The sequence below is a fragment of the Prosopis cineraria genome, unplaced genomic scaffold (assembly GCF_029017545.1).
Source record: "Prosopis cineraria cultivar Desert tree isolate PC_DT_omini unplaced genomic scaffold, ASM2901754v1 PC3, whole genome shotgun sequence".
NCBI classification, from domain to species: domain Eukaryota; kingdom Viridiplantae; phylum Streptophyta; class Magnoliopsida; order Fabales; family Fabaceae; genus Prosopis; species Prosopis cineraria.
The window spans coordinates 43,956,508-43,970,953 of NW_026555334.1; the positions used below are offsets into that span (position 1 = coordinate 43,956,508).

Here is a 14,446-nt window from a genome sequence, read left to right on the forward strand (position 1 = left end):
AAATACTAAAAAGGCTTCTTTTTTAAATAATGTAAATTCATGTTCAGAGAGTTTAAATCCTTTACTTTATACAGTTCCCCCGGCCCGGTCTTAAATTCTAGATCTTATCGGGCTGTTTGGCCCAGAATGTATTTCGCCATGGCTCTCTTAAACATCTAAAATCTCAAAAGCATGAAATTAACCCAGATTAGACTTCAAGTACTAGCATAATTTTACGTATCGCCTTCACGCCCACAATCTTCCATAACTTAAACCAACCTTCATGCTCAGAGATCGTAGGCAGCATGTCGTCATTGTTCAATCCCATCATTTTCTATTGGCATGGAAGATATCTCCGGTTAAGAATATATAGCATGATAATTGTTTCCACTGATTCTGCTAGTGCACTTCCCAGTTCGGTGGAAGTACACAGATATACAAATTGACGATCTCCACGGTTATATAAACTAATCCAGAGGAAAAATGATTTTATTACCTATTTTAGAAGCGGTGGAAGAGGATGGCAGCCCCAAAAGTACCAAAACATTTGCATTCATGCAAATATGGAAAAATAGACCAACTAAAAGGCCACAAGGGGGTCTGACCGTTGCTCTGATGATCCATGAAAAATAGACCAGCTATAGTAACGTAAATCAACCTCCAAGCTTCCTGCAGATTCAAAAGCCCGCAGTTGTTAACTTCAATGAAGACAAAGCATAAGTTGAAGAAAAATCCACTGTCCACAAGTCAATATCCTGGTTCTCCACAGCTCACCTAGTTCTTAAAACATAAAGCACAGACATTTAGAATTGCAGCAAGTGGAGGGGAAAAGCATACTAACCAAATATTGAATGAGTTGTAAAGGAAACACAGACTGCAAGCAATACAACCGACTTTAAAGCATTATGTTGTACCATTTATTCTCGATAATTGATAACGCAGGTGAAACAAAGTATTATCACTAGTTTCCCTGGGGAAAAAAAGGCTTCCGAACACTTTATCTATGGGAATAAGCATGGACATGGAAAGACTAGATGCAACTTGTCACATGGCAGCCAAGGCATTCCAAAACATCCTATCTGTTCCTTGATAAGCCTTCAAGTCAACCTACGAAACAAAGCTAACCTATCCTTGTGAATGCTTTCAATAAATAGAAAGGGGGCCTACTACCGAATAGAAGGAAAAAACTTACAGAATTCGTTTTCCACACACACGCGCGCGCGCGCGCGAAGAGGGTGGGGGGAGGGAGAGAGAGAGAGTACCGAAATTATAAAATAGTTGCCTTGTCCAGTAATTTCCATACACTGAGCATCCCCTACAAAGTAAAATAGTCTATCTCATCCGAACTTTCACCATAAATCACATAGCTGGCATCTTGACCGTCCTCATTGCCACTACCATGATCGGTATTGTAGCTGCTCTCAGATGTACTCATAAAATTCGATCCATCTGAAGTATGGCTACTCAATTGTGATGGTAGACTTATGTCACTATTTAATTCAGCATCAAAAGGCTCGACATAACTGCAACACAATACAGAAGTTCAAAAAATGGTGGCTATTAAAAAAGGAAATGGAAAATACTTCCATTTCCACTATTGCTCCCAGGATGCTTGGTTGAGCAAAGACAAAGTAATTACTGTAATAATCAAACCTTCCTTCTGACGGATATTCAGCAAGCAAACACATATTAGACCTTGCTTCCAAAACCTGCTTTATTGGCATGATGCTGCAGTAGCAGAATAGAGCCCAAAACATAAGCCATCCGTAAGGTTAAAATATCACGTCCACCAAGAAATCATTACCTAGAGTTGTAGCACCTATGATACCAGTCACCCTCAGATGCTAAGCCTTCCCTATTGGATATATCCTGTATAAAAGCAATAGTACTTAGAACTAATAGCAAAATTGATGGTCTGCCAAATCTTTTGCTGTTATCGTTTAATAAATGCATAACATATATTTCTTATGTACCCACAAGATGTACAAGGGACTTGAAATCGCCAGCAAGAATTGCTGTCAACAACCTAGCAACTTCTAGCTGCACAAACCATTGGTGTTTCCGAATGAGTTGTATGGAAAGAATCTAACAATTAAATACATGTCATTACAATCCTCACCTCTTTCAGATGCATGCAATCCCTTAAAATTAAGACTTCGAGCAAAGTCCCATTAGTACTGCTTCCAAGGTTTCTGGGGGAAATAAATGATCTCTGAATCAAGAGATGAGCTTAACATGCAAAAAAGATATCAAGATTTAAAGTCTTGTTAGGAATAAATGACCTCAAGAAGTTTCCAGTGATAAAATAAGATGTTGAAAAATCAACATATTTCAGTTTCCTAAGTCCCTGCATAAAAATACACAAATATTAACAAGATAAAGCCACAGCTATTATGCCATTACAGACTTTTGTATGAAGACATAAAGATGCTATAGTGGAACATGTAAGGGTTTCTCTTCCATTCTTTTGGTATAAAGTGAAATAGGAGAATTCCGTCTTGGGTCAAATTAATAGTCCAAAACAAAAAGAAAGGTTTCAATTTTCAAATTGACAACATTGCCAAGTTATTATCTAGTCAATGCAATTTGCATGCAAGCTATCAAAAAATGAAATGCAACCAATAGTTCCAAACTCAAATTTTTGCATTATAACAAATCATGATGAGGATAAGTTGATGACATTGGAGCTTAGCAAGACACAAGTATATACAGCTTGACTAGTAAAGTTTTCCCATCCCAACTCTACACGCTATGGACATGAAAGGTTTGTAGACAAATAACAAGGAAAACTGGAGGAATTAAACTCAATATATTGTGAAACACTGAAAGTATATATTTCTAACAAATAAATTTGATCAAAAGAAAAATCACCCAGGATCTGCTGGAGACTAGCAAAATTAAATCAAAGTCTCCAACGCAGAGGCAGTAAATTGAAGATGATAGTTTTTAGGCCTAAAAAAATGATGATAGTTCCTGTGCTTATATCACAGGTTACCAATATTTACAGAAGCCTTTACGCATACCTTAACCAATATGCGAACTTTACAGTCATGTAGCTTAAACCCTCTCAGTGACAAAGAAGTTAGATGAGGACACTTGCTTACAAGGTCCATGCAGGTTGGTGTTTTCAAACTGTCATCCCTACCTGCTAATCGAAAATAGATAAGCTGATATACAGATAACCTTAAAAGGAACACTGTAGACGGAAACAAATCATACCTGTTTTTGAAGACTCAAAAAACAAACGCTCAATCAAGTGGCAATTTGCACTAATTGACACTAATGTTTGCCTCAGTTCAACATGACTGACAGTTATGGGGGAAAAAAAAGAGTCAATGAATAGTATGATTTGGAAAATATCTATCAGATAACATAAATTAAAGGGATATATGCGAGGAAGACAGATGCTGATGCATATTAAATGCTTGAAAAGTTGAAAGAATAACTGCAAACAAGACATCTTAATCTTGTGCGGGCGCAGAGTCAACTTTTAAAAGAAGAAAGCAGCAAGTCTGTGACAATCCCCCATTGCAATATGACAAATGGAATTCTAGAGTTTATTCAAGATTTTTTCCCCAAAAATGGCAAACCTTTCCTAAACTAAGTCATGCATTTACCTTATGTTTGCAACAATCAATAAAAAATATTTGTATGTCCAAGAGCAGTGATAAAATGCTTTTAATGATAAGAAGAGAACACAAGAGGTGTCAAAAACATACAGCCCAACAATTTCCAGATCAAGGAGAGATGGGCAGGCTGATAATGCCCCAGCAAGGGATGCGTTGTCCATTCTCTCAATATTATACACGTGCAACTTTCTCAAAAAAGCCCTACAAAATGAAATTGAATATTTATATAAAAACAAACCATCCATCTTTAATGATCAAACACCCAAGAACAACATACCCTGGGGCACCATTATTCCCATTTAAAGGGGTCAAACAGGATCTTGTAAGAATGGATGACTCTCTCCCCTGTCGGGATCTCTTATCATTCCATGAGAAGTTAGATACGTCTGCAATAGTATTTCTGATGGTGTAAGCCAATGGCTGAGATCCAGGCAAAGCAGTAGCACCAGGGACCACACCAAGCTTAAGAGACCTTAATGACCAATTAAAAAAGATGCACAGTGAAAGATAATTAGGGGGAACAGAAAAAAAGAGTCACACTGTGATGCATATTCAAAACTTTAGCAAGGAAAAATTGATGTTAAATGCTTCCCCTCCCCCTAAATGAAAGCGTTTTAGTGTTTTTTTGTTGGCCAAGATGATAAATGAAAATTATACCATAATATACACAGAAGTAGAACCATAAAATCAATTGCATGTGAAACATCAAAAGAGATCAGCCATTCAAAAACTGTGGACACCAATGTCGATAAGGCAGACCTTCAAAACAAATAACCCATATCCATCCAAACATTAGTTTTCTTGCCTATAAAAATCGAATGCAGAGTCCATGAGATACATATGATCAGCTCACAAGGTGACTAGTTAAATATAAGTATGCATTATGTCCCGTTATCATCAACTGTTCTTTCAATTACACTTTGCATTTTACCTGGGAACAACAGAAATTATAGCACATAAAAGGATAACCAAGGCACAAAGTTCTTACCGTAGGGCCTTTCCAGCTCGCTGAATCATTGAGGAAACTACTGCATTGTTAATCTTCGGAACAATTGTTGTCAAATCGAGATTTGAATAGCACAAAGGGTCCTTAGCGCATTTGTGAAAGAATGAACAGGTTGCCGCAGCAAAGCATAGACTCTGGGTATCAAGCATTGAAAATACCTGAAAATTATGACAACATATCAATAATAGAAAGCTCGCTTTCTTACAAAACCATGTATATCTCTTAATGAAGTTTCCAAAGGTAAATAGATTCTCCTCATGAAGACTATCATGCACCGAAGTCACAAAACCATGATTTACCGGACGCAAGTGGCTGAAGCACGGCATAGTTGCATTGCAAAAATCATTAAGCCACAGACGGGACTCGAAGTTTTTATTGTTGTAATCAGGTCAATGGAGAAATACAACACTACCGTTGCATCCATATCACCGTGAAAAAACGACATCAAGACGCAACCAGGAAATGTTGTATGACTCACAGTCGAAGGGGAATGAGGGGATTGACGAGATGAATAAGACGTAAGCACAAAATAAGAGCAAACGAACTGCCAATTTGCAAAATAAATGAATGAATAAAAATCGGAGAAAAAGACGAGCATCAAACAGAACAATAATAAAAATAAGAATGTGGAAAGATTTAAGTGCTATAAATAGGGCGAGACCTTGATGGTAAGGTCAGGAGGAAGAGGCCAGGCAAGGGAATTGTGGGAGGAAGCACGCTTTCTGGAGGAGTGGTTGGCAGCGTCGAGAAGGACGGAGCCCATTTTAAGGGCGCGATCGATGAGAAGTGTCTGATCGGCATCAGCGGGCAATGAGTGAAGAAGCCTATCCAGGGAGAGATGGAGGGAGAAAGAGGGGAATTCAGCGAGGGTGAGGAATGCTTCAAGGAGATGGTCCACTTGATGAAGGTTTTGGAATCTAGGGTTTTGGGAGGGACAAGGTCGCTTGGCCATTGATGATGAAGCGTGGAGCAGGGCGTCCATAGCTCGAGCGGGTGGCGGAGACTGAAGAGCAACACAAACATTTACACAGGGCATCGCCTAACCCGACAAAATAATAATATTAGTGACAGCAATAATAATATTGCATCGGGCTCCCAGCCAGATTCAGCCAACCAACAATGCCTTTAAGTTTGAGGCCCAATTGAAGTGTTTGTCTGCCTTCGCCACGTGGATCACGAATCTGCTTGACGTCACCTCTTTTCCTGCCCTCTTCGGTGAAATTAGCAAAGCCGCGTCCCTCTTCTTTTTTCCTCTGCATCTTGCGTTAATTATTCTAATTGATATTGAAAGGAACAAATTCGAGAGAAATAATGGGCTTGTTTGGCAACTGGAGATAGTTTCTATTATCTAGAATTAAAAAAATAAAAATATTATTTATTAATATATTTTTAAAAATTATTTTGAAGAATAAAAGAACTAAATATTTGTATTGAAAAATAGAAAAATAAAAATATTTTTTTAAGTGTTTTGAGATTGTTAATTAAAAAAACAAGGAAAATTGCAAAAAATTGCCTTTTCTTTTTGTTCTCATAACAGGTTTTATAAAATATTAATTCTCAAAATAATTAAAAAAATCAAACAAGCCTAATGGCTCTACAAAATTATATTAACTGATTACTTTAATGAAAAGTAACAAATCTAGTTTTCATTCTTTCATTTGATCAAAATGTTGTTGAATTTTGAAGTTAAAGACTTTATTTAGTTTTTACAAATACAGGGAACACGGGGCTTGGATGAAAGGATTCCACTAGAGAGGCTGGGACTGGAAAGTTAATTTTAGACTAACCAATTTAGAAGGAGAGACATTGCACATGTTTGATGCAACTCGCGACAACAAAACAGTGAGCAGATGAAAATCCAACAGCTAGATGTAAAAATAAGGGGATGAAAACAATGCCAATGAAAATCACAATGATAATAATTGATCGCACGAAGTGATTAAAGTATTAAACATGATGAGGTCAAAATAATAAAGTATTTTGGCTTTGTCTTTTATTCATTCTTACTTTAATGCCGCGCAACATGAAAAAAGTATTATTGGTTTCCATCAAAGAAAAAGTAAGGGGCAACAAAATGCATATCAGGATGCTTCTGCATATAAAATAATGCAAGGGAATGAATACAGGGGCATACAGATGGAGACATATGAGTAGATGTTCCATTACTAGCTCGTACTAGGCTTGTCTGCCATGGTCAAGCTTACTTTTAGGCTTAGCCTAAAAAGCCCTTACCTTTTACTTTCGAGCCTCTTTTCTAATCAATAAATATATAGAGCAAGTCCAAACTAATATAATTTGAGTCATGGTAAATTTTTTTTATCACATTTGTTCTTTCCCCATTTCTCTTTGAGCATTTTCCTATAAGTACGCTTGAATACCTACCATCTAGGAGAGAAAGTTAGAAAATAAAAATAAAACAAAATGCATTCTCCTTTAATTTTTTTGTATTAATTTAGTATGCTGTGTCATGATTTAGCTTTCTCATGAAATTGCAAAGAGATATATAATGTGTATCATATGTATGTCTCGAGTTTTTGAGGCAAGAAAAGAAGGTAGAAAGAACAAATATCAGAGAGAAAAGAGGGAAGAAATGTCATTCATCCATATTTGCCTCTACCGCTTGCCAAAATATTAAAGAGAAAAGTGCATTCAAAATAGAATTCTACGATCTTATTAAAAACAAGCAAAGCTGACTCTCTGACTACATCACATAAACTTGACATGTGTTAATGATAGATACAACTAACACTAACAATCAGAAATTGATTAGAAACTAATCAAAATAGATAACAATATTTAGCTAATAAACTAATATTCCCTTTACTGGAAAGAAAAAAAATAGTAAACAACTACTAAAGAAGAACTTGTATCATCGACATAGTCCTAGGTTCAATGAATGGATTGAGGAGTGATTTTGTATTATATTGATAAATGAGTGTATATGACGTGTTACATTCATAGTCTTAGATCCAATGAACATTATTCGAGTGTTAGAAAAGGTTTTTAGCACTTGTTTTCAGTTTTGGACACTCTTTGTTTATAAAAAGTTGTGAAAAGTGGTGAAATTATGTTTGAGTATCCAACTTCCTAGTGTGACTTATTTTAAAAGTGAAACTTATGCCATTAGTTAGTTTATGGAAAAAGCTTTTTGTAGACACCTATATCATGTCATTCGCACGTCAAACAGAGAATAGAGACACGTAGAAGTTCTCTAATTTTATTGTCAAATGACAACACAATCAGCTATCAAGAGAACGTGCAACACGCCATGATGCATTGGCACTTGAATCATGGTGCGTGGCACAGAGAGCAACATGCTGTGGCACAGTGTAAATAAGCCACGACGTATTGCCTTGTTATGCAACAATTAAGTTGTTTTTCAACTATTTTCAATTTTTTTAATTTTTTTTTTGAGGTATCTCATGCTTCCATAATTTATTTTTACTCTGAATGATCAGTCAATGAATGATTTGAACATATTTTAACTTAAGAAAATTTGGGATCCCTTATTTTGAAACTAAAACTTGGTAATCTTCTAAATGAATTAATTCTTTGATTACCACGAGTTTAATTGGTTAATTGTGATAAGTAGAGGAGATATTACAACTTGACTCAATGATACAAGACTTAGTCTCAACTTCATTAAGTAGTAGAGGTTAGAGGTTCAAGTTTTAGAAGGTCCCCTTGTGAGGGATAACCTAAGTTCCACCTTGTGAAAAAGCTAAGTTTTGCTACCGTGAGGTGGTTTGGCCTAGCATTGTTGAAGTAAGGGTCTGAGTTATTGTTACATAAAAGGCTCCTTTTATGTAATAGTACCCCGAACACTTAGTCTGGCGATGTTGGGCCACCCCACCCCACAGCAGTGAAAGCTAGCTTTTTCCTAAGGTGATACTTAGGTTATCCCTTACAAGGGGACCTTCTGAGACTTAAACCTCCAATATCTATCACCTTAATCAAGTTGAGGTCAAGTCTTGTATCATTGAGTCACTTGACATACTTTTGGTTTTTCCAACACATAGTTAACACAAATATATCACTTAAACTAGTATCTTGGCTATTTACACTCATTCAATCATAAACACTTTCACTTTAGGCCAAGATACACATTCATTTCCCAAATTCTCATACAAGTGATAGCCAAAATAAGAAATGCTCCTAAGTTGGCATGATATCATAACACATTCGTCACAAAGCCCAATAAAAAAGGAAAGAGATATATAAACAAGGCCCTTCACTCTTCGGTTGTTCCTTCCTTCCCCTTGCCTCTACCAGTGCTCGCCCATAAAATATAACCATGGGTTGAGATAAAGATCTTATTAACAGAATAATTAACTACTATCAATTAACATGCATAACTATAAAGGAGTAAAGCTAATATACATAAAAATAAGTATTAAGCTTAAAGCACAAAAATCTTTTCAATTATCATGATTCATTTTTATTTTAGCATAATCATTCTACCATCCAAGCCTCCATATCACCCTGATTAAAATCATAAGCTCTTGGACCAAGTGTATATTTACAATAGCTCGAGCTTACCTTCAGTGGTAGGATAACACAGCTAAAGGTGTTCTATCTTACTTTCAAACTATGGTTTCCCCTTATCATACATGAATCGGGGTATCGTTACTCCAATACCACATCACTGATACTGTTAACCTCTAGAAGTTCATGTTATTTCATCAAATTTTTCTTAGATTCTAATCCATTTTGGTTCAATTGTATATGTTTTTATTGCCCAAATTAGGAAAATGTGCATTTTGTTTTGGACTTGTGTTCTTGGCTTTAATTTGATATTTTTAGCCTAATTTCATGTTACTTTGATTGAAGTTTTGATTAAAAGCATTTTTGGAGCTTTGTGGAGGTTTTTGGAAGGCTTTTGGATGCAAAAATCAAGAGCAAAATGAATGATTTTTGTTAGCTGTAAAAACAGTGCAGAACTACCAAAGTCGTCTCAAAGTTGTGACTTTCATTCGCGACTTTCACCACTGTCAGAAAAATGCTACGTTTTATTTATCAGAAATTAGTTGGCTAGGATACATATAAGCTAAGAGCTCGACCCAGAATGCATTCTTTAGACTTTTAGACAGTTTTGGAGCTTGCCTGCTAGGGTTTGGGCATTGGAAGAGTTGGGATCAAGAGATTGAAGCTTTGAAGATATTTGGAGCTCATTTTCTTCAGTTTTTCTATTCCTCTTCCCTTTCCTCTCTTGTAATCTGAAATGGGTCCACTTATTTTGTATATTTATAGCTTATGGATAATTATGAGTAGCTAAACCCTTTGTTCTAGGATTATTTAGAACTCTTGTATGGATTAACATTATATTTCTCCTCTATTTTTGTGATTAATGATATATATGTGTTTATTTTACTCTTTCTTTAATGTTTCTACTTGATTGGCCACCATTTAGATGTTGGGTTCACTTAATTGATACTTGAGAGGGCTAGGTTGAGTGTAGAACTTGGGTAAAATTGTGTAAGAACTTGATATTTGCATGTTGAATAGATGGTTTTGCTAGTAAGATAGAGATATACTTGCTAGCCTTACATAGCCACATTAGGGTTAGTGTTTAAAATTGAGTTTTATTAATTGTAACAAGAGATTGGGCAATTAATTTAACTAAACACTTGTTCATGACTTGAGAGAGCTTGTCTAAGTATTTTTAGAACTCTAGGTTGGCACTTATTTTCATTAAAAGCATTTATGAGAGGAGGTAATTTTGGTGTTATGAAATGCAAAGGGGACAAATAATCCTAGGTCTCAATTTGTGTTGGAAGTTTATGAATCACTCACTTTTTTTTATTTTCTAGAATTAATTTCATTTGCAAAATCATTTTCACCTAACTTTGTGTAGCTCAATTTGATCGAATTTACTTAGTCTTTTGATTGATCATTGTTTTTGAATAAATTCTCGAGGGAACGATACTTTACTTTCATTATATTACTTGCTACGATCCGTACACTTGCAGTGAGCAACAGATGCTAAGGAGCATCAACCTCCAATACTATATCTCACTTAGTTATTAAGGAGAAAATCTCCAATATCGTGCCTTAATAGGCATTAAAGAGATACATGCCATATGGACTTTTACTACTTTTTATTACAGGTGAATTCCCATACACCTAACATGATCATGCTCACACACCTCATACATAACACATATTCATATTTAATTCTCATTAAATTCATATAAGACTTCCACAATCTTCATCATTTGAAAATCGTTTCACATACAAAAAATCATATTTCACAATATGAAATGCTTTTAAATCTCAAGTAAAATACATACATATCTACTTACAAACAGTTAAGTAATATAATCGAACAGTGTAAATTATTTCATTACCTCAACTTTTTTGTCACAAAAAGGGTTACTATGGTCAAATGTTTATTTCACATGTTTAACACACACAACCATGCTCAAGCAATGCTTAATCTACATAATTAAACAATAATTATCAATTACACTCTAAGTAAATCCCAAAATCACTAAATTTCCAATACTCATTACATCCAAAATTCTTAGTTAACAATATTAGCTCTTTCAACACACTCCAACAATCTTATGTAATATTCAAACACTTTAATATAACCAATCATTTATCCACATCGTCCCAAAATTACTAAATTCCATGTAAGGTTTTTTCAAATCCTAGCCAAATATTCTAAATCACTATAAAACTCATAAACCTAATGTTAGATGTTTAATTTAACTCTCTAAAATTTTATCTGAGGCTTTCATCCATTACACATGAACAATCACAAACAAGTCTTAACATGCCCCAATTATTAGAAAATTAGAATATAAGGAGAGCGAGAGGTGTAGGAAGTTACCCAAAGATAAAAATTATTCCCAATGCTTCTAAATTGCTCCAAACATCTAGCCCTAGCAGATTACAAGCTCCCTCAATCGCTCCTCTTACATTCTATCTTTCCCCCTTTTGATTTTTGTTTTGATTCACGAATTAATAAGTGCAGAATTTTACGGTACATTAGTGCGTCTGCCGTAGTACATGGCACAGAAAGTCCCCTTTACGATTTAAACCTCCCTTCATGTTACAGCTTACTCAAACTCTGACTTAGCCCTTTTCTAATGCTAGCCAATAATTCAAAAACTATATTAGTCTTTCATAAACGTCATTAATTAAAAATTCACTTGAGATTACTATTCTACCCTTGTAATCACTTAAAATCCTTAGATTGAAGACTTAGGATGTTACAGCACTCATGGTTAAAAACCTTGAGAATAGAGTAATCTGGAGTAGAGTTATATATATCTTGTGCTATTAGACCTTTTAAGGTAGTAGAAGGCAACTGATTAAGTAGAAAAGTAGTAGTGAAAAAAGCATTACCCCAATAGTTTGGATGAAGAGATTATAGACCTGTGACAACTTTTAATTAGTCCATTTTACTTAAAAGTATAAGGGCATATAAATCGATGTTGTATATCACAGCTGGTTAAAAAAGTGAAAACCAGAAACTTTCCCCCATATCACTTTGCACTTGTTGAATCTTAGTGCTAAATCAATTTTCAATAAAAAGCTTAAAAGTCTTTGAACACACATCATGCATTAGCTTTTTATGAAGTATGTAATCTAAGAGAACATAATATGTGCATTAAGAAACAATATATAAAAGGCAAAACCAGTAGACAAAAAAGGTGCTAGACCCCACAAATCTATTTCTATTAATTGCAAAAGATGAGCTACATAGTAGTAGATGCCTTGAAAGGTAATTTGTGACTCTTTTCCAGTTTACAAACAACATATATAAAGTTAACAAATTTATTTGAAAAAGAAATCTAAGCAAAAATTAAAACTTTTTTAATAGTATCTATATGTGGATGACCAAGCCTACAATGTAAAAGAGAAAAGGAATCTAAGGCTTGAACATAAAAACAAGAGCTTACAACAAAATCACCAACAGCAGCGGAACTTTGACAAGTCTAAGAATAAGGAAAGGACATTGTAAGATGAGTAGCAAGCTTGTATATGCTAGCTAACTTAGGTCCATGCACGAGGATTTGCTTGGTTTGTAAATCCTTAATAAATACACCATGGGAAAAAAATTCAATAGACATACCATTTCTTTATATGCCTATGAAATAGATATAAGATTTTTTTTGGGCATAGATAGAACATATAAAACTCTATTCATGTGTAAGTAAGATGTAGGTACAGATAAATAAGCATTGCTTATATGAGAGATAAGAAGAAACACACTACCACCATGACATTACTATTGCCTTGAGGATGAGGAGTATTCTAAAATTGAGAAGTTGACTAGGCAACATGTTGAGTAGCATTCAAATCCAAATACCAAGCATCATTGTCAACTACTTTAGGAGAAGGAACAAACACTTATACTGAAGGCACATCAACAGATGTAGTAGCAAAAGTAATAAAAGTAGGCATTATAGGGGATGTGGATGAATAATTAGTAACAAGCATCATATTATGAGGTGAAAGAGAATTAGATGGAGTAGTAATGGAAGCTGACATAACAACAATAGAATAATTGTTAGGCAACTAGACTGATCAGGCATAGCATAATAAGGAGAAGTAAGAGTCGTGTAGAGAGCTTGAGGTTTACTAGTAATAGGCTGAGGTTGATAAGAGGAAGTATTAAAGGAGGTGTTAAACTGAAATAGCATCATTCTGCTGTATGACCAGCCTTAGCACAAATCTAACATGTTGGTCTAGAAGAGGTGTTAAACATACCATGACCTTATCTCCTTGAAAAAGAAATAGAAGCACTGAATAGTAGAGGCTTACCTTAATCATATGAGGAAGTTTGCAAGTAAAACACATAAGGATCTTCATCATATCCCTAGTGTTGAGAGGAACCATCTGTATAGTAAACATAAGCAACATTACTATTACTGATAAATGTCTTTTGCCTAGCCTCAGAGTCTAAAAGCATCATTGTAATCATATCAAGATGAAAATGAGGCATTGATGAGTTAATAGCGGTGATAACAAATTCATATTCAGTAGAAAGGCAATTCAGGATATAGGAAATATATGTTGACTTAGATATTGATTCACCAAGAAAGGGTAGATGATCTTTAACTGACTTAAAATTTGTTAAGTAATCACACATCTTATGCTCTCATTTCTTTTAATTAGAGAGGAGATTCTAATAACACAGAATCTTCAAATTGGATTTGGTTGAGTATAGGCAATTTAATTTGGACTAGATCTTTGATGTCGTCAATTCCAAGCCAACTAACTTAGGTAACATAGATGAAGTGATGGATGGCAAAAACCACGAAGCTAAAGCAGATTTGAGTTGTTCTTACACCTAAGATGATAGATTCATGACCTCTTGACCTTTGCCTTTGCAAATCATATGTGATGGAATATAGATAGATCTTTCAAGAAAAAAAGCCAATTGATGTTTCTTGACCTTGAAAAATACTTATTGCTTCCATATGAGATAACTGGAATTAAGCTTCAAGGTGATCTTCTCATTAGCGAAGTTGTGAGATAGAGTTTCAAAATTTATTTCAAAAAGGATTGATGTGACACGAGATGAGGACATTATTTTGTTAAACTATCAATCCTGAGATAGGAGACAGTTCAATGCCAAGGTCACTTCATGAGATTATCGTTGGCTTAGAGCTTTGCCTAAACGGCATGGCTCTAATACCATGTCAAAGTATTAGAGAGAAAAGTACATTAAAAATAAAACTTTGTAATCTTATTAAAAATCGATGAGAAGTACAACTTATATAGTAAAGCGGACTCTTTGAATAAGCCATATAAACTTGACGTGTGTCAATGACAGATACAACTAACACAGCAATCATAAACTATTTAGATACTAATC

General features: G+C 34.9%; 1 protein-coding gene across 7 annotated transcripts; it reads right to left on the reverse strand.

Annotated features, from left to right (window-relative positions):
* Nucleotides 1-287: 287 nt before the first annotated feature.
* LOC129305948 (F-box protein At4g02760-like) lies at nucleotides 288-5,672 on the reverse strand. 7 transcript variants are annotated; one of them, XR_008592074.1, is made up of 13 exons: nucleotides 5,276-5,669; nucleotides 4,597-4,772; nucleotides 3,886-4,080; nucleotides 3,699-3,809; nucleotides 3,199-3,284; nucleotides 3,003-3,124; nucleotides 2,262-2,326; nucleotides 2,099-2,171; nucleotides 1,957-2,019; nucleotides 1,784-1,848; nucleotides 1,633-1,707; nucleotides 1,242-1,502; nucleotides 288-648 (listed from the first exon to the last, which is right to left on the reverse strand). XR_008592074.1 is itself a non-coding variant. In XM_054946186.1 (12 exons), the coding sequence occupies exons 1-12, from the start codon at nucleotides 5,648-5,650 to the stop codon at nucleotides 1,295-1,297; spliced, it is 1,614 nt and encodes a 537-aa protein (XP_054802161.1). In that variant the 5' UTR covers nucleotides 5,651-5,669; the 3' UTR covers nucleotides 288-1,294. The 7 variants fall into 7 exon arrangements, 2 of the variants coding, with proteins under 2 accessions (XP_054802161.1, XP_054802162.1); XR_008592075.1 differs by having other exon boundaries at nucleotides 288-759; XR_008592071.1 differs by having other exon boundaries at nucleotides 288-1,086; nucleotides 1,172-1,502.
* Nucleotides 5,673-14,446: the final 8,774 nt, after the last annotated feature.

Coding starts and splice junctions, on each gene's coding strand:
- LOC129305948 (XM_054946186.1), bottom strand. CDS start 5,650: ATGCCCTGTGTAAATGTTTGTGTTGCTCTTCAGTCTCCGCCACCCGCT. Junction 3,810..3,885: donor GGGAATAATGGTGCCCCAGG/GTATGTTGTTCT, acceptor TTCATTTTGTAG/GGCTTTTTTGAGAAAGTTGC. Junction 1,708..1,783: donor CATAGGTGCTACAACTCTAG/GTAATGATTTCT, acceptor CTGCTACTGCAG/CATCATGCCAATAAAGCAGG.